Genomic DNA, 26,332 nt, shown 5'->3' on the forward strand with positions numbered 1-26,332 from the left:
GAACTGCAGTCTCAAAAACAGTCGGCCCAGATTCTGCCAAGTGAGGCAAAGGATGAAGCATCTTTTCCTGCCAGTAGTTTCCCTTCTGGAGCAGCTCTGGTAAGTAACGCCAGGCAGGAAGAAAGTGCTGTTGCCTGTGACAGGCTGAGCTCTCTCTGGAACTGCCCCTGCTCACTCTGTGTTCGCAGTGCTGCCTGTTCTGCCCGTTCTTTCCGGGTCACTGCCTGTGTTGGCGAGCTCCAGTTGGACCCGACGCTCTGCTTTGTTAAGTAAGTGGGAAACAATACAAGCATTTAAAGAAGGGATTTTTACTTAAATTAGGGGAGCAGGAGAGAGACAGTGCATTACCCGTGTGACCTGACACCTGCGCAGACATGACTTCACCCTTGCCTTGCATCAGCATGAGCTTGCTCACCAGCCGAGTGCCTGGTGCGAGCTGGGGCAGTGCCAGGTTTACATGCCTCGTCCTCCTCCCCTTCCCTTCTGGGTTGTCTTGTGCTCTGCCCTGCTCTTGTCCCCAGAGCTAACGAGGTGGTTGAGGAGATGCCCAGACCTCTGCTGTGCCAGAGCAGGTGAGACCTGGGGATGAGGTGGAGTTCTGCTGATCTGTCTTGGTGCTGTTCCCCGCTGCTGCTCCCCCACATAGAGTGAATCACAGAATCATAGAATGGTTGGGGTTGGAAGGAACCTTAAAGATCATCTGGTTCCAAGCCCCCCCTGCCATGGGCAGGGACACCTTCCACTAGACCAGCTTGCTCAAAGCCCCATCCAACCTGGCCTTGAACACTTCCAGTGATGGGGCATCCACAACGTCACTGCACAACCTCTTCCAGTGGCTCACCACCCTCACGGTGAAGAACTTCTTCCTTGCATGTAATCTAAATCTGCCCTCTTTCAGTTTAAAACTGCTACCCCTTGTCCTGTGACTACAGTCCCTGTTAAAGGGTCCTTCCCCATCTGTCCTGGTGGCCCCCTTTAAGTACCAGAAGGCCACTAGAAGGTGTCACTAGAGCCTTCTCTTCTCCAGGCTAAACAACCTCAATTCTCTTAGCCTTTCCTCACAGGGGAGGTGCTCTAGCCCACTGATGATCTTTGTGGCCCTCCTCTGGACCTGCTCCAACAGGTCTATGCCCTTTTTATGTTGGGGACCCCAGAGCTGGACACAGTACTTCAGGTGGGGTCTCATGAGAGCGGAGCAGAGGGGGAGAATCACTTCCCTCAACCTGCTGGCCATGCTTCTTTTGATGCAGCCTGGGATATGTTTTGATTTCTGGGCTGCAAACGCACATTGCCAGGTCGTGCTGAGCTTCTGGTCAACAAATACCCCCAAGTCCTCCTCCTCAGGGCTGCTCTCAATCCATTCTCCCAGCCTGTATCTGTGCTCGGGATTGCCCTGACCCACGTGCAGGACCTTGCACTTGGCCTTGCTGAACTTCCTGAGGTTCGCACAGGCCCACCTCTCAATCCTGTCAAGGTCCCTCTGGATGGCAGCCATTCCCTCCAGCGTGTCGACCGCACCACACAGCTTGACGTTGTCAGCAGACTTGCACTCAATCCCACTGTCTATGTCACCGACAAAGATGTTAACCAGTGCTGGTCCCAATACCGACCCCTGAGGAATGCCAGTTGTCTTAAGGAGGAGACTGCTTTTCTTGATTAATTAGCAGATTAGTGATAAATGCCAAGGAAAGATGCTCCAGTGCCTGATAAGATGGCTTCTGACATTGCCACAAGCAATGTGTTTGTGTTTGTTTACTGTTAAAAACACCCTCTTAGCAGAGAGCTGGATCCTCAAACAGCCCGTGTAATCCTCCCTCGTGGCCTCCCTCGTGGCGGTGGCATGTTTAACACCACCTCATCAAAGCTGCAAAGTGATTTTTATTTTTGTTTCACTGTTGGAAAGTTACCCATGGCTCACTGCGGCAGCTCTCTCTTCTGGGTGCTGCAGCACCCGCCAGCGCGGAGCTTTCCTTTCCTTGCCCGGAGCGGGAGCAGCCAGCCATCGCACCCCCGAGCAGCCCGTGGGGTCAGTCAGGGGACCAGTGTGTGGGGTGGCCTGGCCGAATAGGCTCCCTGCACCCCGAGGGACTGCAGGAGACCCCCCCCCCCCCCCCTTCCGTGTCACTGCCGTGAGTCTGTGCCACCGGGCAGGCACATGGCCTGGCCGTGGCTTTTCAGAGCAGCTGCAATGCTGGGACCTGATCCCTGGGGGTCCCTGGAAGCCCCACGGCAGTGGGGAGAGCTCCCTGTGTGCCCCCCAGCCACCTCCCCTGGGTGCCACGTCCGTGTCCTTCGCCGGCAGCATCCCCGATCACGGGTGACACCCCACACCAGAGCGTCTCTGGCTCTGGTGCCCATACGGAGGGGGGCAGTTACACCTCAAGCAGGGGTGGGGGCTGTCCCCTGCCTCAGTTTCCCCAGGGCACAGGACAGGGAGAAGCCGGCTGTGCTTATGAGGCTGCCGCTGCCCAGGTTCCCTGGGAACGGAATGTCCCTAAATGACCTGTGTCGTCCCCCGCCCCGCTCCATGGACTGGTGCCTGCGCCCACCCCTGCTTGCCTGCGACCGCCGCGTCCCGGCAGGGACCCCAGCCCAGCTCTGGCCGCTTCATCCTCATCATCCTCAATCCCCGGTGTACACGGGGCCGGGGCGCACGTGTGTGTGCAAATGCGCGTGCACACCCGCGTACAGGGGCAGGGCAGGGCAGGACAAGGCGGCAGCAGGCAGAGGCAGGCAGCGGCCCCGGGGCCGGGCAGGGCAGAGCTGGGCAGGACCAGGCTGTGCTGGGCAGGCGGGGGCAGCGTGGGCCACACCGGCAGGGCAGTAGGGGCCGCGTGGGGAAAGAAGCACGGGGGGAGCAGCGCAGGCAGAGGAGGGCAAGCACAGCGGCATGGGAGGGACAGGCAGGGCAGCAGGGGAGGGCAGGCAGGAGACGCCGGGCAGGGCTGTGCCGGCAGCGGCGGCAGCTGGGGCAAGTACGGGCAGGGCAGCGGGGGCCGGCAGAGCGCGCGCTGCCCGCGGCGCACCCCGCCGCTCACGTGGGCGGTGGCCGCGGGGGGCGGGCCCTGAGCCCGAGCGCTCGCCCAATGGCACACGACCGGCGGGGGGAGGGGGGGGTGGCCACCAGTGACCGGGGGCGGGGCGGAGGAGGGGCGGGGCACCGACAAGGCCCGCCCCCTCCCGGTGCCGGCGGGAGGGAGCGGGCAGCGCGCGGGGCTGCGGCACCCACCGGGCGGGATCGCGCTCGGGGTCCGCACCGGCACCGAGCACCGCGGACCCGCTCCGCACCGGGAACCCGCACCCCGCACCGGGGCCCGTGCGCCGGCACACCGCTCCGCGCCGGGTCCCCGGGCCGGGACCCCCCCGGTACTGGTCCCGGTCCCGGTCCCGGTCCCGGTCCCGGTCCCGGCAGCGCCTCCCGCCGCCCGCCGGCGGGGTCCCGGCGGTTGCCGGGGCGGAGCGGAGGCAGGTAGGTAACGCCGGGGCCCCGCGAAGGGAGGGCGGATTCGGCGGGACCTGTTGCCGCCCGGTGCCCCGCTGAGGGCCGGGGGCTCCGCGGGTGTCCCGCTCCTCGGCGGGGCGGGGGATTAGAGGCACCGGGGACCCCCGAAACGGGGGCTCTGCCGGGCAAAAAGCACCAGTGGGGGCCGCCCGGCCGGCCGCTCGCCCCGTTTTGGGGTGCGGGACCTGGCAGCGGGGTGCGGGCGGCAGGACCAGCAGGTGGAGGGTGGAGAGGGGACAGGAGCCGGGCCAAGGTCCCCCGGAGTCACCCGGGGGTGCCCCGGGGAGGGGGGGGTTTGGGCCGGGCTGAGGCGATGGGTCTCCACTGGGGACACCTCCAGGTTGGTGGCCCTGGCAGGGAACGGTGGGGACAGCCGGGGTGTGGGGTGCTGGAAAGGTCCCCCCAAACAGCAGCTGACCTGGGAGCTGCTGCAGCCTCCAGAGCCCCCGGGGTCGCTGCCCGCTGGCACCCCTGCAGCCCGCCCAGAGGGGCTCAGGCAGCTTGTCCCCTCGTGGTGATGACGGTGTTTTTCTCCCTTCCAGGTCGAGGAGGGAGGAGAGGGGTCCCTGTGTTCCCCTTTCTCTGCCGGAGGAGGGGAAGCTGAGAGAAAGCTCTGATCAATCCTTCCCAGCGGAGCGGTGAAGCTCAGGACACAGCTGCGAGCGGCCAAACTGCGACAGGGCAACGCCGTCCCGCTGCCTGGCTTGGCCCCATCCCCATCTTACTGCCAGCACCCCCACCGTCCCTTTTGTCCCCTGCCAATGCCAGTGGGTGAAGGCTGCGCACTCAATCGCTGCGCTGGCATCCCAAGCGTGGAGCTGAGCTGCTGGACCCGCTTTTTCCCACGGGACAGTGGCGATGGGGGCTGCTCTCTCCACCGGTGCGGTCGTGGCAATTTCTTTTAACTGCGTCATTGCATTGCTCATCCTCATCCTCTTCCTCATCCTCTGCAAGGCCTGCAGGACCCCCTCGTGCCCCAAGAAGAGCCCAGCTTCTGATGTGGATGAGGCAAGGAACGAAGAGAAGTACCTACTGCAGCCCTGAGCTGCCTGGGGACTTGGGTACCAGGCTGTGCCGAAGGAGTTGTGCCAGCCTGGATGCCTGCACTGGGACTGGGGCGCTGGACTGGGCACCACGAGAGCAGAGGGGACACCAAGCTGCTCGCAGGGGCCGTGACACGGGGCACAGCCCTTCACCTGCTTGGTTTTGGTGTGTCAAGTCCCTGCAGATGCTTGCTGTCACCATGGGGATGGAGAGACAGCGGCCACAGATGTGCTACGGGGACAATCCTGCCTGTCCCAGCGGCCAGCGAGCACAGCAGAAGCCCTGCCCACGAGTGCACCCCGTGTTCGGGGACAGCCCGTCGGCTTGTCCCTGGTGCTCATGGCCCAGGCCAGCGGCCACCACGTCGCAGACCTGAGCAGGGCCAGCTGGGGCTCAGAGAGGGGAGGCAGCGGGGCTAGCACAGGCACCTGTCCCTGAGTGGGCCGGCTGGTCCATGGTGGAATGTGCCTGGGTGGACCCCAGCAGCCCTAGGCCCCCTGGCAGAGCAGGGTGCTGCCAGTCTGAGTGTCTTTGGGGATGACTCCGGGGTGCCATGTGCCCCCAGCCTCAGGAGCTAGTTAAATCTGCCCTAGCAACCAGTTTAATGAGCCACAGGAGGGTCTGCATGGTCTGTCCGTTCATCCCTGGTCTGTCTGTCAATTGTCTCCAGCATTATCACCAACACTGCTAGGCAAACAGCCCTCCTCCTCGCTGGGCACATGTCCCTGCCTGCCCTCCTGCCTGCTCCCAGCCGAGGCCAGCCGGTGGGGTTTGACCTGTCCACAGACAGCCGATGTGCCCTTGTTGACATTCCCATCCCTGCTGAGAGCAGCCTAGGATGGCTTTTTGTTGGGGATATGGAGATATGGGGATATGATTGTGGCTGGACAAACAGCATTGAAGGGTCTACCACCCCCATCGCTCCCCGGGGACCACAGTGGCTCTGCGGGGAGGGATGCTGGTGGTCTGGCTTGTCCCCAAGCCTGGCAGCTGCATTCCCTCACCCTGCCTGCAAGTGCTGTGGGTTTTGGAGTGTTCTGCCCTGCCCATCCTACAGCCAAGCAATGGGCAAGGTCCATGCTGGGACAGCTGCTGCAATAAGGGGACAGAGGGGTGGGTTGTGCTGGGAGGGATGCTGGCCAGGGTCCCTGCGCAGACTTGCCAGGCCTGGCAGAGCCTGGGGTCCCTCCCCTTGTCAGGTGTAGCTAACGCATCCCTTTGCAGCGTTGTTTTTACTAGACTAATAAACCAATCGTAGGACCCAAGTGGTGTCTCTGACCTCTGCCCAGCGCCTGAAAAATCTGGGGCAGGCAGTGTGTCCTGCCCGTCCCGCAGGGCTGGGGAGCAGCTGCCCCAGGGCTGGTGGCCAATGTCCCTGCAAGACTGCGGGTGGTTTGCTGGGTGATGGTGACAAGGAAGGGCTCACGTCTGCATCCCTCTGTGGCTTTTAAATGCTGGGTGAGAAACCTGGCTGGGTATTTCATGCCCACAGCATGTCTGTCTGGGCTGGGGGCATGTGTCTGTCAGCAGGGATCACAGCTCAACCCCAGTGTTAGAGGCACCGAAGAGTTTCCAAGCCGTGGCCTTAAGTTACAGGGATGTTTGTGGGGGGCACAGGACAGCTGAGCAGTTGGAGACCTGCCACAGCTCCTGCCTGGTGGAACGAGCACCTTTGGTCCCCAGTCCTGGCAGCTGTGCGCAAGGCTCCAGCAGTGACAGCCCGTCCCTGCTCATCAGCATGCGGCGAGGCCATCGTGGCTCCTGTTGCCACTGCAGCCACGTAGCAGCTAATCCTTCTGCTGCAAAGCGCTGGAGTGGTGGGAAGGCTCTGGAAACCCCAGTGCCCAGCCATTCCCACAGCCACCAGCTGGGCAGAGGTGGCTGAGCCCCCCTGGGGAGAGCAGAGCTGTGAGCATCCCAAAGCTGGTGGCCAGCAGCTGTTGTGATACGGCTGGGGTGATGCCACATCCCTCTCCCACAGCCATGGGGGGCCAGGCCAGGTCTCCAGCCACCCTCTGGCTTAGGCTGCCACCCCAAAATCCAGGGGGCTGTGTGCGGCTGATCCCACAAATGGTTGTGGGGCTGCAGCTCAGTGCTCAGTCTCTCTGGCCACTGCTCACTGTGGGACTGGCTGCCATCAGGCTGCAGCCCTGAGATTTCCCTAGAGCTGGCAGGACCAGCCCTCACCTGCCCTCCATGGGGCTCTCACCTGGCACAAGCCCAGCCAAGAGTGGGGAAAAGCTGAGGGTTGTGCGGCTCTGGGGGACCAAGCGTGGTGAGGTCTGCCTGACCCGAGACAACTGCACACTGTGGCTCTCCCAACACCTCTGTTTATTTGTCCAGGCACAGAGGCAAAGTGTTCCCACTGTGCAAAGAGTGGGTGGCTCGGTGCCCGTGGCTTGCATGCCAAGCAGCAGCCGATCAAAGCTGGGCTTGTTTGGCCGGCGGCCCCCGGCAGAGCTGTTGTTTTCCCCGCTCACTTCTCTGCCTTGCTCTCCGGCTCTCTCACCAGGTTAAGCAGCTTGTCCAGCTTTGCAATTTCCACCTCGGGGCCCTTCTTAACCTCCTGGCCTTTCTTCTCCTGTGAAGAGAGCAAACAGGGCAGAGCTGTGAGCAGGGAGGACCTCACGGATGGGGAGGTGTCCAGCACGGAGGGGGCTGCTGGGTACTGTGGCCCAGCTCCCAGCCCTCACCAAGGGCTGATCCACATCTGCCTGTCCCTGTATTTCAAGCCCAAGGTGCCATGAGATGTGTAAAAGGCCCCATGGGCTGGGGCAGGGCAGTAAGGAAGGGTTTGGGTGGGGATGGGAGTGGATCTGTTGATCCACAGTGACACAAACCCTCTTCTGCCTCTCTCCTCCCAGCCCTTCTCAGCCCCATGGGACTGGACCACCCTCTAAGCCCCCCAGCTTTTCCCCCAGATGCCGGGGAGGTGCCAGGCATGCACAGCTCCCACAGCAGTGACACAGATGCAGATGTCCAAATCTCCCCAAGACGGTCCCACCATGCCCATCCCTCGCTGGTGCTGCTGGGCAGAGGCAGCCACAGGTGTGGGGATTTGCCCTTTTGCACCTAAATGGCTTTTCCTACGAGGGCAGGTGGGTGCTGAGAGCCCCTCCCCAGTGGGATGTCAGCTCCTCACTAAGGCTTTTCTGCCCCTGCGCACACCCCGAGCAGCGGTGCCTCGCAGCTGTGCCAAACCTGAGGCATGCCCCAGCATGGGCAGGGAGGACAAGCCTTTCCCACAGTCCCCCAGCACCTGTCCCAACCCTCCCAGCAGCTCTCTCCCTGAATGCTAGAGCAAACCACCAGCGTCTTGGGAGAAATCACGTAGCACGAGGGAACTAAGCCTGTCCAGTTCAGTCCTCACTTGCTTGGGAGCAGCAGGAGTTTCCAGGCCTGACAGGGGATGATGTCCCTGCTAAGGGTATCAGTGCCACCCAGTGCTCCAGGCAGAGTATGTGTCCCCCCGCTGCGGGCTGGAGCATCAGTGCGTTTGCTCTCATCGGAGCTTGGGGCCTTTGGGAAAGTGATAACTGGATTTGGGCTCTCCAGGTACATATTATGGCAGAAACAGCTGCAGCAGAGGAATTTTCCAGCCTGTGCTCAGCCCACCAAGCCTTCCTGCAGCTGAGCATTTACCCCACAAGGGTCCTCCAAAACAGCAGCCATCCAGTCACTGCACCCCATCACTCAGTGCCGCCTTCTGCTCACAGCCTTCCCCTGTGCCAGCCTGCCAGCTCTCACCTTGTCTCTGGATTTGGGGGAGGTCCCTGCTCCGGGGCTGGGAAGCTCCTCTGTGCCCAGCGTGGCTCTGGACACCCCACAAAACAGATGCCAAGCACAGGCGACCGGGTAGGCTGGTACCCAGTCTGGCAGGTGGGCTTGGGAGAGGTGGCAGTGGATCCCCAACCCTGTGGCACAGCAAGGGGGAACATCACCAACCGGGCTTGGAGGCAGCCTGCAGCCTGCTGTGCCGGATCCTGCTGGCATCCCCAAAGCACAGCCTCTGCACGGGATGCTCTTTGGAAGGCCAAGGGAGCAGCATGCAGCATCTGAGCAAAGAGACTGCCTGCTTTCTTCTCTCCCCGCTTAGAAAAGATCAATTCTCCTCCCACTGAATCAGCTCCTTTAATGGCCCTGCTTGCAGCAATTACAAGCACGCGCCTTCCCTTCAGCACTAGAAAGAAACACCAGGGCACAACAAAAAGAAAGTCATAGGGCTGCAGGGATCTCGGTACGTTTCTCTAGCAAACATGGACATTGTTGAAGATGACTACCACTGGGAAAGAAGTTCCCAGGGGATGCCTGGACTTCTCCCTCATCCCAGCCCAGCACAACCCTGACAGAGCAGAGGTTTCCTCAGCTGCTGGAGGCATGGATGGGGTGAAAGCAGCCCGGGGGGGGGGGGGGGAGGGGGGAAACAGGGATATTTGGAACCCCTCTGCTCCCACTCCTCGCCTGAGTGCTGGGAGGAGCCAAGGTTGTTTTTATTTACCAAGTCCATCAATTGCATGCTGGGACAGTACTGGGTTGCATTAATGCAACTAAGTGAGCAACGCCCTTTGTGGCTCTGATCCGGGCACTGGGAGCGATGTTTGTACTAATGGCCCACATCACAGCCGAGCATCTCTCTGAGTGAGAGCATTGGAATAAACACAGCTGCTCAGGGTATTTCAGGACTTAGCTATTTCTGCAGAAAAGCTGCTTTGCTTTCTGACAGCATTCAAAACACTCCCTTTGGCACCCTGCGTCGCACACAGCACCATACAGAGGTCCTTTGGACAGGCTAGAGAGGCAACTGCTTTGCTCAGCTGGAAAAAGGAGATGCTGAAGCCATCTCCCATCAACCTACCTCCATCCCAAGCCCCTTGCTCTCCCTACTGGTAGGGTTAGGGAGGGTCTCTGACCAATGCCTCCAGGTAGTAATGCCAGATCCATGGGCACCATGTCTGAGCCTTGTGAAGCCACCAGACACAGACAAGGGTCAGCTCCTAGTCATCGAGCTGTCCCTAAAACCTTGACTTTCACACTGGCTCAGCTCCTTTAGTGCTTCTGAGCAAGCTGCAACAAAGTCACACGCAAGCCTGTAATGAGCCGTAACCGAACCAGAGCCCTAATTTAACGCCACATAACCAGGCAAGCAGGATGACACAGGGAAGGAAAATTGTAATGTCCTTTCGGGGGCACTGGAACGGAAAGTTTCCCTTTATTCCTCCATCTGCTTTTCCTGGGGAACCTGTTCATGTGAGCTGGCCGGGCCACAGCAGGCTGACTGACGGCACCACCACAGCACCATGGCATCTGCTTGGATGCACGCAGCAGCATCCTACAAATCCAGGGGCTTCACCGGCATCAGGCCTCCGAGGAGCAGCCCTTCTTGGAGCAGAACTGTTGCCATTTTCTGGAGCACGTGTGATGCAGGGAAGCACCACCTCTGCACAATGGGCTCTCCCTCCCGATGGATGCCACAGCCAGGTATGAAAAGGGCAGTCATGGGGCTCTGCCACCCCGTGTGTAGCTGAGCCTGTCCTCCACCTGCATCCATGCCTACACTGCATCCCTGGGGCTCATCAGGAGCTGAGAGGGAGCCGGGGCAGACCGTCTCCCCCATGGAGCTGACAGATGTAGAGCTGAGCTTACATGGGAGGTCTGTCCCTGAGGACCTCATCAAGTGGGTACCGGAGCTGCTCACAGCAGTGTTTGCATTGATTTTACTGTTAACAATTCCCAGCAGGAGAGCAGGATGCTCTTGGCTGAAATGGTGATGAGGGACATGTCAGGAAAACTCATGGCAGGGGCAGAAAAGGTGCTGCATGGGGATGGGCTCTGCTCCACTGATGGAGCATGACCCCAGGGAGATGAGGTGTGGAGGACACTGCCTACATATCCCCACGCTGATGTGTTCATGGCCAAGTCCCCCCACTGCCCTTGCACTCCCTTTGTCTTATTCCTGGCCTCTGCTCTGGCTGTCCAGGCAGGGAAACTGAGGCATGGGGCTCCTGGCCCTATAGGCAGTGTGGGCACAACTGCTGCAGGACCCTTGATGCTCCTCTCAGCCAAGTGAGTACTGAACCTGGAAGCAAAGCAGGAGGTGGAAGAGGACAGAGGTGGAGCCCCAGGGGCGAGGGCAGAGCAAGGACAAGGACAAGGATGAGGATGAGGATGAGGATGAGGATGAGGATGAGGACTGGTGGTTTGAAGACCCCAGATCCATAGCCCTCAGAGGCCCAGCCCCAGCCCTTCCCATGCTGGCACATACTGAACCCTATACCCACAATATAGAAGTCATTTAAACTGGATTCCCTGCGTCTTGGCTGATGCCTTCATTCCCTAGCTGAACAGTAAACTGCCAACTTAATAAAACTCTCCCATAAAAGCCATGATGCTGACTCTTTTCAGCATCCTTTTTTTTTTCCCATTGGTGGAATAATCATAAAACATCTGCTGTAAGGTTTCGATTAAACAAAGCAAAACATGTTTATGTTTTAAAGCAGTGAGGAAGTCAACCATGCTGGCATGAACATAGACATAAAAGTCCCCATAACTTCCCTGGGAGCAGAGGGGACCCTTCTCCCTGCTGAGTCTTGGCCAAGGGGCACAGGCCTGGCTCTGCCCTGCTGTCATCATGACACTGATAGTCCCAGTCTTTGCCATTCCTGACAGGATGGGATTTCTAGGCACAGCCATGCTGGGACAGGATCTGGACACTCTACAAAGCAGCCCAGTGACCTAGGACACCACCTTCCCATGCAAAAGGGGTTTAAGCTTTTACAGACTGATTCTGAAGGGGCTGAGAAGCTCCAAGAAGCCACCACGGGGCTGCCCAAAACTCCCATCCTTATCCACAGAGGGAAGGGGCACACAGGCTGTCAGATCTTCAGAGGTATGTTGCTTCTGGAGAAGACCTTTTCTTGTTCCTTCTATCCTGCTCAGGGGTGGGTTAAGGTGATACCTCCAGGGTAAGCACTGCTGCATTAGCAAAACATACCAGCAATGGGTCTGGCAAATTCAATGAATGCAAAGAAGAGAATTCAAATGCAAAGAAGAGACTTACCTGCAGCATTTCTGTTAGGAAGACCCGCAAATCCTTCATAAACACAGCAAAACCAGCTCCTTGGGCCACCAACCAAACATGCATCAATGGGGGTGTGATATGACCTGCAGCCCTGAAGCCTTCCAAAACCTACCTCGTTATGGTCCTATTGCAACCCAATGCTGTTATATAGTGGGTGAAGCTGGAGTTATGCTGAGCTGGGGATGATGTCTGTGCCAGGACCACTTCTGGGCTCTCAAGGAGACCATTTACATACAGCAGCAACGTGCTTATCAGCCACAGAGAGCCTCAAGTCACACTCACAGCCTGATTTGACAGCGTTGCTCCTGGCCCGTGGAAGGATTAGCTGACAGACTGGAGATAAGGATTTAGGCTTATTTTGCTACTGTTTGGAAATAAATGACGCAGGAAATGTTCTGCTTGCGGGGAATGAAACCAGCAGAAAAGCCCAGGGGATGGCTGGGTCGTTCAGGCATCAGCAATCACACAGGATCATTGGCCTCAAAGATGCTCATCCCTCCAGCTTCAGCTAAAACCTGTGCTGTTCAGGGCAAGCACCTCTCCTTGCTCCAGCTTACATACTTGACTCAGATCTCTGCTAGTATCTGCACCAGACCATACCAAGGCATAGCAGGGCAGACAGGTCTCGTGGCCCCAGGTGAACTGCCCTTGCTTCCTGAAAGTCACCAGTGAAGCCACTGGAACCAGCCAAGACACAGAGCTAGGAACAGCCTGTGGCTAAGCAGCACACATCTGCCAGTAAAGGCTCAGGAGCAAAGGTCAGCAATATCCGACAGGCAGGAGGTGCAAACAAAATTGGATCAGACCTGGAAGGGGCTGGGCATATCACTAGGAATAAACCAGAGGGAATGGGGTAACACTCAGGGGAGGTGGGCAGGGGTCACCTCTATCTAAATGGCAGGTACCTGTCTGCAGCATGCCACAGGGCTGGCTGGCTTACAAATACCCATGGGAGATGGGAGACATCGTTTGATGGAATGGATGGGCTCTGCAGCAGCAGAGAGCTAATAGCAACGTCAAATCCTCATCCATGGCCATAAGGGAGGATAGCCATCATCACAGCTCTGCATCTGCTCTGCCAGAGGCTGGCTGGAACTCCCCACCCTTGCTCATGTCCCTAACCAAGCAAAAGATGTGCACACAGGAGGAGCCAAACCCTTCCCCGTGGGTTTCAGCAGCCTCCGGGAAAGCCATGGAGGAGTCTGAATTTTGCTTTCATGCTGACTGGTGCCATGGTGTGATCTCTACTGACCCTCAGCAAGAAGTTCAACAAATACTAAGCAGCAAGCCTCCGAAGCACGTTGTGGCAAGTTGCGCTAACAGGATTTAATGAAGCATCAAGAGTGCCCTCTGAAAACACTTGCTAGCTGGCCTGATCCAGCTGTATACCCTGGCTGAGCACGGGAAGATGCTAAACTGCATAGCCCATTTCACGGTGACTGCAGTACAGAGCGTGGTGTCCCCAGCCCTGGGCACAGGGAAGCATGAGGAAGGTGCTGGTGGGGTGCAGGACAGGCAAGATCAGGCTCACTGGGCTGTTCTGCTTGGGCTGCCAACAAAGCAATTTGGCTTCCAGCCATGCTGAACATTCCATGTTCTTGCTAACTCCAGAGCCACAAGCAACATCTCTTACACACCACTAATTTAGGCACCTAAATATAGCCATAAGAAGACCACATTTAGCAGCCATGCATGAAAACTTCAGTGAGCAAGGCCAAGCTGAGCACAGAAGGGGCCCGTGGCAGTCCCCACAGCTCTTCTGAACTGAGCATTACAATGACTCATTAACTCTTTCTGAATTCATCCCAGTACCAGCTGCAGAAAGCCGCCAAAACCATGTAAAACAATTGGTCTTCTGCCTTTTCCATATCTGACACTTATGGGTTCAAAACAGGGATGTGGTCATGATCCTCAGTTCACATACCACCAAAAAAATATCTTGAAAGTGAAGAATAAATTTTAAAGTTATCCAAAGACATTATGGTCTGAAAAAAGGCCAAATGAGCAAATACCCTTAACTCTGCCCTGCACAGATGCTGTGATTAGGAAGCATCAGCAACAGGCTCTCTGCTCCTTCAGGAGGTCACACTGAGCTTTACCAGCCCTGGGGACAATTTGGCCGCACTCTAACTGTGAGCAGTGTGTGTGTGTGCGCACGTACGTGCGTATGTGAGATGGAGAACAGCTTTGCCTTTGGGCATCATTACCCTTGGTCACTGAGACAAGCCAACAGCAGCCACCTTGATCGGAGCAGCCTGGTAAAATGATAAACTCACAAGGCGCATGGAAAAGATTTTCAGTTGTATCGGTTCATGGATTTCATGCTTACTGTGCAAGACAATTAGCCTCCCCTCACTCACAGAGGCTTCGTAAAAGGGCTGGAGTGGAGTAAAAAGCCCAAAAGCTTTTGCCTCCAGCCCAGGGGGTCCTGGTGGTGCAAACCACTGTTGGGATAAGGACAGAGGGATGGGATGCCCTTTCCTTCACCTCCCTGGGGGACAAGCAGTGCATCCCCCACTGCCCTTAAACCCTGGATCCAGCCCTATGGGGTTCAGATTTTCTGCAGTGCCATTGGGCTTATCTGGATGGGATGGATTACTTCAATTAGCTCTTAGCACCACTCAGTGGGAAGTCCCATTACCCAAAGCCTGCCCACATGCCACGTGTCATAATGGCATTGGATGGAAAGGCTGGTGGGGGCATTTGTGCCTCATGTTTTAGCTGTGGGATCTCTCAGACCCAAGCAGTGGGGAGGAAGGAAGCAAGAAGCAGGTTTTAGCTGAGATTGTCCATACAAACCACCAGACAGGCAATACCTTAGCTTCTAGCTTGACTTCAAATATTGCTGCAATTCCAGTGAAACCCAGACACCAAACCTCAATGCAACCTAAACAATCCTAAAGATGCCAGGCTTCCCTAGCTCTTGTGCCTACCACAAGGAGCCACATCTGCACCACCTCTTTTCTCGGGCTGGCAACCGTGCAGCAAGAGGTTTGAGCAGACACAGCACCCACAGGCATGTACACCAAACCCACCCAAAGGGGCAAAATCAAGAAGATGCCCTACGGTGAGCAAGGACCCTGGCAGTCTTAAGCTGCACCTCTTGATGTCAGCTGGCAGGTAGCACCATCAGCTACCCAGCAACATTTCTTCATCACTCAGCATCTCTTTTTTTTTTTTTTCCTTACTTCAGCTTTACTTTAGCATTTTTGCATGACAGCTCTGTAAGTTGTTACGGATTACAGTTTAATAAAAGCAACCAAATACGGATGCAAATATGCACATCTTGCAACATTTTGGTACTGCTGTTATCTCATAGAGTGCAGCATCTCATGAGAAACCTTTTGCAGTTTTATGAACAGTATATTTTTAAAAGTTGCAGTTTTTCCAGTACCTCTTTCTGTGGCCACCACTGTTAATATATATGTATCCCCTGTGACCACCTTTTAACTGCCTCAAGAAAGTCCAGCTGCTTTTTCTCTCTTAACATGGCACCTTCTTGAAAACTTCTGTCATGCCAATTTTTTAATACAGCTCCTAAAAATATTTGCATAAGAAATGTATTATTCTGTGCTACTAACATGAGACCATGTGAATATACTTCACTCTGGATAAATACAAGTACGCTGGAAACTGAGTTTTGCTATAAATAGAAGTGAAAATAAATGTCTTCACTCACAGATGCCCCATATTTAATAACATTAAATGCCAATGGCATGAAAGATGTATTACAACTGATACTGCTCTGTTTACTGAAAGAGCTCAGTCTGCAATCTAACGTCAAGCCACAGTGCTCTCTCCCTCTCTCCTGCTCTCCATGACTGCGCTTGAACTCAGGGACGCTCCAGAAATAGCACTAGGTATTTCAACTGCGTGAACAATTGTGTCATCTCGACGACACATTCTTGTGTGTAGGTTTAATTTAAATCACAGTGTCACCTGGAACAAGGCTAGGAGGCGTTAGTCCACTAGACCACCCTGTTCCATGGTGGGAGCAGCTACTTTTAAATTGCTTCTGACAGATGCTTGTCCAGCACTTGACCCAGTCCTTGGGGTGCCCAGCACAATGTGCCCTGAGTGGTGGATTGTCACGCTCTGTTCCCATCACCTGCATGCCATTTCTTTTGAAAAGCCCCAGGGATGGTGCTGCCAACCTATCTCCTGGTGATGGCTGCCAGCGTGTCCCTCTCACACCCACTGAAACCCTTTCCCTAAGCCTTTTGCTGCCATCTTAAAACCTCTGCCTTATAACCACACTGCCTTCCTTACCCTGCCAGCCCAGGACCTGTTCAGGGGTGTGCATCTCTCTGCATCTTCCTCCTTCCAGCCTCTCAGCTGGCCACGTTTCTTGCTGCTCTTCTGCTCCTCATGTCCTTCAAGCACAGTACCCCAAATTGGAGCCAAGGCCTTTGCAGTGCTAAGCAGTGCTGCAGAATCAGCTCGTCCCTCTCTTGCCTGTGCTCTCCCGTACAACACCTCTGCTACATCAGGGCACTGCTGGCAAGTGAGATTTTTTTCTGTTCACCTCCTCGTTTGATCATTCCCATCTCTTTTCCCTCTCCTCTTATTTTGCCTCTGTCCTCACCAAAGTGCATCCTGTTTACTTCAGACCGTGTCTCCCATTTGCCACAAATTAATGATTTGCACAGCTTCTCTCCACCTGCTGCACAGGAAATGGCCAGGCAAGTGATAAATGCCACACAAACACTCCCAGGCCTGGAAACCAGATACACTATTAGTCTGGACTATGTGGGACGTCACGCTAAATCGCATCAGCTACAACTGAGTTACGCTGCAGCATGCAAATCAGGGCTTAAAAGGGGCCAGAGAGAAGCTGGATGCAGGATGAGCATGGGAAATCCTGCAGCTAGAGCTGTTGCTCTTCCCCAGGACCCAACCCTGTTACAGCAGCTGAGAAATCCCTTCCTGCCCCACAGACAGACAAGGCTCAGCTGTAACGCACCACAGTGTTCCTTTGCCCTGGGAGCTCCTGGTTAGCAGCTTTGCTGGTGTCAAACCTCTCCTGAAGATGGGCTTGGCCCAGTGCTGCTTGGTGGAGGATTCGCGTTGCCTCTTGGCAGCCTGCAGTGGTGTGGAGATTGTGGTGCATGCTCCCTGTTCATATTCACAGTGACCCAATGGCATTGGTCTGTCCATAAAGGGTCTGAGTAAGAGCTGTACAAAGAAGAAGAGGATTCATCCTGGCCCAACTGCAAATGCAGGGCCCAAGGACTGCATATCAGCCAGAAGCAGACAGGATAAAGCAATGCAGGAGAAAGTCAGCAATATGCTGGGAGGCAGCTCAGGGGGTGGTCCTCTGGGGCATGGACACCTGTGGAGCACCTTGCTTCCTTCTGGAATATGCTGTCAGCAGTGAGCAGATCTGCCCTGATCTGATCAAAAGCTGCTCTCCAGGAAGCCCAGGGCACACCTGAATATTGGCTCCCTGGCACACAGTGATGAGGATGGTGATGGGGCTGGAGTTGGTGATGTTCCTGTCCCACCAGCAGACCCAGATTCCACATGCACCCGTGACCTGTCCCTGCCCATGTCTCACTCTGGCCCTGCCACCCAGGAGCATGGGGTCTTCTGGGTCCTGTCTGCAGACAAAGATGAGGTGCACTCTGACTAAAAAGCAGATCTAGAGCTTGTGTTTGTGTAAGCTGTCCAGGCGAAAGGCAGTCATTTTAATGACAATCCAGTCTTAAGATGCTGATCTGGCTCCAGCCCAATCTTTGTACTAAGCTCCTTGACATCCTATTTAGAAAAGCATTATTAGAATCTAATTGCTTCATGCATATATTGCTGTTTTAATTATAACAGAAGCAGGAGAGAGATGCGAGGAGTAATCAATCTCTCTGATGCTAATATATATATCTGAAGAAAGAACTGGCCATGGGAAAAGCCAATCCAACATCATCTGTGGAAACCAGAGGGATATATTCCTAATGATAGTCCATGCTGCCAACAGCACAGTCACAGTGTGGCTAGGGGTGGCCTCCTCAAACTGCTCCTTGCTTTGAGTCACTGACCAGGATGCTGCACCCAAATTAATTTTACATGTTTGCGGCTGTGTCTCTGTTGTACCAAAATGTGATTAGTTCAGTGCCATAGACCAGTTAAACCCATCTGCTCAGCCAGCTGCTGAAGCTGATGTAGCTTCTTTGCAACACAGTATTGCAAAATAAAGGCAGGCTGGGAAGAAAACAATGTAGAAGTCATTAAGGTCCTTTACCTAAGCACTTCCCAAGGTAATGTCTCCATCGCTCAGCAAGTTCCACCAGTACCAAAGATAGAACAAGGTTAACGGCAGCTGACAGCTTCAGCAAGACAGTGGCCAAGCTGGCAGAAGCAACTATCTGACAATTAATTGTAGGCTTAAGGACTAGAGGGAATCTGTTAGCAGAGGTTAACTGAAGCTGACGTGCATGCCTAACACTAAGCGGACAGATCCACTACATTAAGAGAACAACAGTGGTACAAAGCCTATCACCTTACTAAGGTTGAAAGCCTCAATACAACAGCAAACATGGCCTGATCCTTACCCCGCTCTTTGTGTTGCTGGAGCTGGGACAGAGGGACATCGCTGGGGCAATGCTGCCAGATAAACAGCCAGCATTTTTTCTGGAGGGCCCTTGGAGGTTGTATCTCCTTGGTGGAGATGGCAGAGATCTTGCCACATCTGAATACCAGTTCTGGCTGCAGATTCCCCCAGAATGGTCAGATCATCATCTCGGGATGGGTCACTTCCTCCCAGGCTCTCCTGTTCCCATTCTGACCTAAGCCCATGCCTGGATCCTCCTGGTATCATCCTGGTGTGAGGAGCTCCCTGAAACCCAGAGGTGTTGTCAGGCTGCGGGTCTGGGAGGAAGAAATAAAGACTGAATAAGAACCTGGTGATATTTTGAGAGTCCTCAAGATAATAACCAAAATTGTTCTTCTCCGCCAGCATGAAGGAGATGCCTAAACTGACCTAGATGAATAGTGGAAGCAATTGCTTTGTAGAAATAATGTTGCCTCACCCCACTATATCCAACTGCTTCTCCTGCAAAACAGTGAACCATGTACATCCTGCGTGTAAAGTATTATGAGATGCAGACACCACAAATGCCAAGACATGGTGGTTTCTCCATGCACTTTGCTGATCATGCTTTTCCCCCTCACTGTGGGGGAGTGCTCAGCACCATTTCAGAGCTGGGTGAAATGCAGCCCCGCAGGGTCTGAGCCCATTGTGCTGCTGCATGCCTGGCACTGCGCAAGTGCCTCGGCATCAAGAACAATCCTGAAAAGAGAGATTTTCACAGCTGGCAACCAAGCAGGAAACGAAAGACAGAAAGGGGCCACTTGTGCTCAGAAAATTAAATCCAAATTTAATTCCAGTAATTATACTTTCATTAACACCCTATTTGCCATAAAGATGCATAAAATCCCTAAGTGAGAGCTGCAGTTGCTCCGAAGGTGAAAAGAAGGTAACTGGGGAAATAGTGCCAGCCTCTCTCTAGCTTGTAAAATCCTTAAGAAGCCTGGATCATTGTGAGTGGTTATTGTTCATAATTTAACTTCCTCAGCAACCATCTGTAAATGAGCTAGAAATCCAGTGAGAGCAGCAGAGAACCTGTAACAGAGCTGATTTATTCCAGTAACACCTGATTTAACCATAGACAAATGCAATGTTTCCTATATGACCATCTGGGGCTTGGATGCTATTGTGGCAAACACAATATGAGCCAAACTTTCACCTTGCTGAAATCACGCCATGTTGCAGGCATGGGATTACCCAGCGGGTTGGGCTCATTAATGTCATTCTGAGTCCTTGGACCACAGAAACTTGGGCTGGGCTCTGCACCAAAGCAGGATCAAGCACAGCTGAAACCAGCCCTGGCAGATGTTTTTGGTACTTTGTGAAAGTCTTCACTGAATTCACCTTCTTGATTTCAGTCCATCTCTCCAATGCTTCAAGGTCATGTGGAGATCTGATGCAAAGTCTTTCAAAGTCCTTGTGACCCTCCATGCCACCAGGCCCTCTGAAGACTTTATAAGTGGACTCTCTGCTAGATCATCCAAGGAATGAATGGGAAATTTGAAATGCAAGTGAGGACACCAACCAACCCCCCAAAATAAATCTGCAGACTGCTCTGAGATACCATCCCAGTTATTCCACTGATAACTGCTCTTTTGGGGTGATTTTTCAGCCTGCTACTCTTCCCACTTCTGGTGTAACCTTTGCAATGTCCTGGCTTAGCTCAGCCATGCACTTGTCACGTGGATTGTATCAAAAGTCTGAAGAAAGGCAAGTACACAACCACAGGAGAAGGTTCCCTCAGGAGAAACAGGTAAAGCCAAGGATGGCTACAGAAGCTGAGGGTGAGAACCACACTCAACCCCTGTGTAATGCTATGGTGTCGTGGTTTAACTCCAGCCAGCAACTAAGTACCACGCAGCCGCTCACTCACTTCCCCCATCCAGTGGGATGGGGGAGGAACTCGGGGAAAAAAGGTAAAACTACTGGGTTGAGATAAGAACGATTTAATAGAGCAGAAAAGAAGAAATTATAATGATAATGATAACACTAATAAAATGACAACAGTAGTAATAAAAGGATTGGAATGTACAAACGATGCACAGGGCAATAGCTCACCACCCGCCGACCGCACGCCGCCAGTCCCCGAGCAGCGATTCCCTGCCCCCCGCCCCTTCCCAGTTCCTAAATTAGATGGGACGTCACATGGTATGGAATACACCGTTGGCCAGTTTGGGTCAGGTGCCCTGGTTGTGTCCTGTGCCAACTTCTTGTGCCCTGGCTGGCCATGAGAAGCTGAAAAGTCCTTGACTATAGTTTAAACAATACTGAGCAACAACTGAAAACATCAGTGTTATCAACATTCTTCCCATGCTGAACTCAAAACATAGCACTGTACCAGCTACTAGGAAGACAGTTAACTCTATCCCAGCTGAAACCAGGACATATGGCATAAGAGTAGCTGTCACTGTAGTAAGATGCCTAAGTGCTCGATACTTCTGGTCACACAATAGATACAGCTTCAGCAGATTTTCTCCAGAAGGCTGCAACACAGGCAGGCAGCTCCAAGCCAGAATGTGCTAATTAAGAAACACTAGGTGAGTGTTAATGAAAGAAGCTTTGGGAGGTGGGAGGAAGTGAAGAGGGTGAACCCCTCTCACCTCCTGTCCCCAGTGCTATGTGATCCCACATCCTCAGTCACTGGAAAAAAGGTAAGGAGCTTTCTAGGTAGGAAAGAAATAAGATAAGGAGATGACAGCTGTGCTGGCTCAGTGCTTCTGTTCTCTGCCCCAGTGATGAAAAACAGACTGTAAAAAGTCTTCATTTTCAGCTAATGGATAGGAGGGTTCCAGTTTCATCCACAGAAACAGAGGCAGAAGGTAGTTTAAGGGCTGAACTAAGATGCTGATAAACCAGACTGGGTCCAGCAGAGACTAGCAAGATTGTTGGGGGCTGGAGGATTTGCACTGAAGAGACACTAAGGGTGCTCAGCTTGTTCAGCCTGGAGAAGGGATGGTTTTGGGTGACCTAACAGAAGCCTGCCAGCACCCAAGAGGAAGATATCAAGAAGATAGAGACAGCCTCTTTACAGGGGTGCACAGCAGAAGAATGAGGCACAACAGCCATAACCTGAAACAGGGAAGGATCCAATGTGATGTAAGAAAGTTTTTCTCCACAGTGACTGTCAGCCACTGGAATGGGCTCCAGAGAGGCTGATCTCAGGGCTGACCCTGCTTTGAGCTGGAGGTTAAACTAGAGACCTCCCAACATTCCTTACAGTCTGAACATGCCCATGGGTCTGTGATTCCAGGATGTTCTTCACCACTAAGTGTAAACTGAAGAATGAGTTTTGCAGCTCTACCCTACTCTGTTGTTGTGCTTTTATTGCAGACAGCCTTTCTAAGCAAATGTTCTCTTAACCGTATGTTGTTCATAGTGTTGGGACAGGTGCAGAGCAATCCAGCCCTCCGTGGGGCAATTCCCAGCCCCTGGAGAATGCTGGCACACATTGAGAGGGGACAAGCTCCCCAGCACCCTCCTCCCAGGGTATCCAAACGTTGAGGAAGCTGTACAGATCAGTTTGAATGTTGGTATTAGAGGCGTAAAGAGAAGAAGAAGGTCTCCCAGTGAAAAATGGCAACCAGAAAGCACTGGAGAAAACCCATGGAGAGCGGGAGCCTGAGCAGATGGCTAGAGGACCAAGGAGGAAGCTGGACTGAGGCCGTGAGAGCTGGCACCATGATGATCATAAAGTGAGGACTGTTTCCCTGTGCTTACTGACAACTGGGAAAGCTGACATAAGAGTGGAGCTTATATGATCCCAGGCATGTGAGGCAAGTATATATTTTTCCACTAGGCTTATTTCAATGGCAGAAAAGGGATAACATTGATTTAATGTTGACCCATGCTTGCTGTTATTGTAACACCTTGTTGTCTCTGAGTGCTTACAGTTTGACTGTTTAACACATGAGCTAGTAAATAAGCTAGAATCAAGAGAATTGAAGAGTTCAGGAGTCTGTAAATCTCTTCATATACAGCTACCTGGCCTGTTCCAAGCTGTGATTACCTCTTTATAAAAGCTGTGTCTCTCTCTCTATAATGCTGCCTGTCAATGACTTATCATTTCAAGATCAAAAGCAGAAGTAGATTTAACAGATTTTAAGCCTAGAAATAACCATTACAATTCACACAGCCTCAGTCAGTAAACTCATCACAACAGTGACTCTTCTTGGAGCTAAAGCACATCTTTCAGTAAAAGACAAGGAGTTTTGACCTGAAGGAGTTTGACAGATGCAGACAAGCTAGTGCCACACTAACTATGTGTGCTCTAGTCCTTGTTTGAATTTGGTCAGCTGCCAAATCCATTATATCTTTCTGCTAATTTAAAGAGCCTTGCACCATTGTGAATCCCTTCCCATGCAGGTGTTTTAGGCTGAGATCAAGTTATGGCTTAATTTATTTGTGAGGTCCTAAAAAGCTCCTTGAAGTTATGTTTCCCAGACTTTAGATCAACCTTCTTGCTCTTCCAGACTTAGTTTGCATTTTTTATTAATCAATCACCTCCACTGAAGTGTCAGCCCTGGGTGTGTGCAGTGCAGCTGGTGATGGAATTGCTTAATGCCGCTTCCAAACACAGGGCCCTGGTTTCACTCCTGCTCTGAATTACCCCAGTGGGGCAGCCAGACTCCATGTTTGGCTCAGTGTTCCAGTGTCATGCTGGAAGTTCATGCTTTCCTTTACAACCTTCAAGCCTCTTTCAGCATCTCCAGTTCCAGGATGCAGCCCCAGAGCTCTCAGGGCTGTTTGCATGGGTTTTATATCCACCCTGTGCCACCTTGCTTTTGTCTGTGCTCTGATGGGCATTGCTAAAACAACACCATAGTACCTAGTCATCTGGGTTGGCCTCTGAGACCATCTTGCTGCTGGCGCTATTTACTTGGCAGCAACACTCACATCTGACACTGACAGCACTACCAACAGGAGCTGCATCATGAAAATACCCTGCTGGACCTTGCCAGACTCATCTATATCATGCAGAGACCCCTGCCTACAGTTACCTTTAAAGATCTGCTAGTCCCAGCTCCCTTTAGCTGAATCCACGCAGGTTTTGTGTAGTGCTTTTTTTTTCAAACAGGATGTTTATTTTTAAGAGAAAGTCCATGTTGAACCATTCTTTCGGGCTATAAATAATATCTTGCAACGATTTATCACAGGCCTGAGTCAAAAGGATTTGCCAGGCAAGGTCGAAAGCTCACAGACTAGTAAGTGCATAGGGAACATGGTGGTGTTTAGGAGGTCTCACTTTTATAGACAAGCAATTCTTTCTGAAGCAGGGGAAACAGCTTGATTGCAATGTTTATGTTTCCTCTAATTCACTCAACCACACCACATAATGAGTAGCACTTCTGTAGCACCTTTTTTACTAAGCTGGAGCTTACTCACGCCCAGGGAGGAGCAGGGACAAGGTATAGTCAGTGGTTTCACTGCAGCCTGCAGAAAGCAAAAACTGTCACTGTGAAGCACTATGAAGCATGGGTACCTTCTCTAATGAACCCCTGACAGTGACTCCAAGCTGGATAAGGGGCAGGGACAGAGAAGACTGGAGAAGCCAATTGCCTTGCTCTTGGGAAACGCTGTGCAGCCTGTGATCACAACTGTTAGGACTATTTCAGAGATAAGGGAACGGAGAGCTGGAGCTTTCTCTGCCAAGCCCTCTCTCTTTCTCCCTTTGCAGATAGCCAATAGTGGTGTCCCATTTTCTTGTTGCTTTTCTGAGTTACAGCTCAGACTAACCTTGACTGAAAATGAAGATCTGACTGATTGCAGAAGACCTTGCCTACAGCACCAGCCTCTGAAAAATCATGCCTGGCAGCACATCCCTGTATCCCTGGCTATGGGCAGGGTACAAACACCCTGAAGAACGAAATTTCCCTACATAGGCAAGAGGCAAGAAACTTGGAGTTTCCTCTGCCACTGCAGAAGGGATGACAGATGCCTCTGCGAGTCTTTGTTCCCTACAGCCACACCAGGATTTCCATCCTCGGAACTGCACTTCAGGCCTGAGCTACCCCAGGCTCTCCCCATTGCAGGAACAGGACACAACCCCCTCTCCTTCACTGGTGCTTTATGCTGGGAAACCCTGTGAGGCTGGGCTGAGTGAGATGGCACCTCCGTAGCCCTGCCTTTGGCCTTGTGGCAGAGGATGAGCAGAGATTTCTCAGGCTGGGCTTTCCCTTTTCCTTCTGCAGACAGAGTTTCCCAGACCCCAGCGTTTATATAGCACAGCTTTTCTTCATGAACAAGCAGATGTAATTGAAACCCAATCCATCAGGCTTTTGCTCTGCTCTATTACAAACTATAACCATGCAGCAAAGCCTGGCATGTTTTTTTTTTTAATGACACAAAGGACACTAAATTATTAATTTCCTGCACTCCCACTGGATGTTCTTCAGTTGCCCACCCAGATAAAAACTGCGTTCCTTTTCCTGACTTAGCAGGTTCCCTCAATGCAGATCAAAGCAGGAGGCCTAACCCTGGAGAGGGATGAGCATCCTCCAGTCTCACAGCTGCATTTGCAAAAGTGGTTTCTGGTCATTCTGGTTTCAGTGCCTGACATCTGACAGCAAGTCAATGTAACCATCAGAAAGTCAGAGGAGGCAAACAAGTAAGAAAGCAGACACTGAGCAGTGCTCATGTCTACACTCCCTCTGAGCTCCTGGAAAGGCACCTTTTCCTTTCCCTGCAATCTCCAGTCCTCAGGATATCACAGCCAATACCAGCAACCAAAAGGGGAGATGTCTGCTCTGGCTGAGCAGGGCATGGGTTAATCTGTACCCAGAAAGCATAGGCTGGCAGGGAGATGCAATGCCTTTTATTAGTTCAACTAATATATATATATGGAGAATAAAAGACAAGCTTTAGGGCACATGCACTTCTCTTTTCTTCCCAGGTATATTTGTTTGCCTAATAAAGGGTGTTATCTCTGCCCACATGGTTTGGCTTGCTTATGGTGTTTGAGACCATCCTGGCCACAACAGTACCAGCCCCTTGGAAAGGCAGCTGCCTTCACATTGGCTCGACCTAATGGACTTAATCTGAAGCATTTATCTTGGGGAATCTCAGAGGATGACAGGGATCAGAAAGCTGAAAAAGTTAAAGGCAGTAACTATCCTAAAAAAAGAGAATCAGACACTTCAGTTTAACCTCACTTTTCAGAAGACGAGTGGGACAAGCCAACAATGTATAAGTGCCTGTGAGGAGATGCATCACAGTTAACATGGATTTGTACCACAGAAGTCATGCTGAACCAATCTGATTTCTTTTTGCAACTAGATAATAGAGCTTGTGGAAAGAAAAGACAGAAATCATTAATCTTGACCTCAGGAAGACTTTGCCGTTGCCTACCTTGATATTCCTCTCCTCAAGGAAGGTAAAAGATCTATATAAAGTGGGTAGAGGCTGGTAAGACCCAGCTGAATAGCTGTACCCAGAGTTGTCAGCAGAGAGCTGTGTGCAATGCTCATAGCTCCGTGGTCTGGAGGGGATCTGGTGAGGGTTTCTGTTAGTGCTTGGACACTGGGACAGATGGGAAGGCTGCAGGTGTCCAGGAAGGCAGGACTGGAATTTGAAATTACTTTGCTGGATGAGAGATCTGACCTGGAAAACCTGTATGTGATTTAACAGGGACAAATGCAAGCTATGGCGAGTGAGCAAGGACAATTCCCTGCACAAATACATGATTGTGGCAAGGGAGTGTTCTGCCATCAGGGCTGGGGATAAAGGGATAATCACCTGGATGGGACCTGGCACTCCTGTGGTGCTGTGTAACAGTCAGCTGTGCCACGGCAAAGAAACAGGAGCATCATGGCCAGGCATGTGAAAAGATCCCTCTGCGCCAGGGAGGACAGTGGGAAAGCTGCACCCATAGGACACCATGCAGCAAGGGCACAGCTCATGGGACGTGGTCTGGGGGACAACAAGAAGGAGATTTCAGCCCAGGAGGCTGGAGGTAGGAAACACAACACTGCCCAGGCAGGACAGGTCTCTGCACTGACCAGGACCCCATGGTAGGGTGAGGAGCTCAGACACCCACTGGATTGGGAGTAGTGGGATCACAGGCAGTTCCTTGGTGCGATGTGGGAGTAGGGGAGAAGGGGGTATGTTTTCCCTCAGATGGCCTCACACAGCT

General features: G+C 53.1%; 2 protein-coding genes across 2 annotated transcripts in view; one reads left to right on the plus strand and one right to left on the minus strand.

Moving 5' to 3' along the window:
• Nucleotides 1-3,386: 3,386 nt before the first annotated feature.
• On the plus strand, nucleotides 3,387-5,811 carry ENHO (energy homeostasis associated). The gene is made up of 2 exons (XM_049796069.1): nucleotides 3,387-3,469; nucleotides 4,045-5,811. Exon 2 carries the CDS (start codon nucleotides 4,361-4,363, stop codon nucleotides 4,544-4,546), a length of 186 nt encoding a protein of 61 aa, XP_049652026.1. The 5' UTR covers nucleotides 3,387-3,469; nucleotides 4,045-4,360; the 3' UTR covers nucleotides 4,547-5,811.
• A 1,057-nt stretch (nucleotides 5,812-6,868) lies between these two features.
• Nucleotides 6,869-26,332, minus strand: part of DNAI1 (dynein axonemal intermediate chain 1) — a 149,130-nt gene continuing 129,666 nt past the window's right edge. Inside the window, exon 20 of the mRNA XM_049795142.1 lies at nucleotides 6,869-7,127. Coding sequence (XP_049651099.1) covers nucleotides 7,023-7,127 — 105 coding nt within the window. The 3' untranslated portion in view covers nucleotides 6,869-7,022. The remainder of the gene's footprint in view (nucleotides 7,128-26,332) is intronic.

This window comes from Accipiter gentilis, chromosome Z (assembly GCF_929443795.1).
Source record: "Accipiter gentilis chromosome Z, bAccGen1.1, whole genome shotgun sequence".
Taxonomy (NCBI): Eukaryota; Metazoa; Chordata; class Aves; order Accipitriformes; family Accipitridae; genus Astur; species Astur gentilis.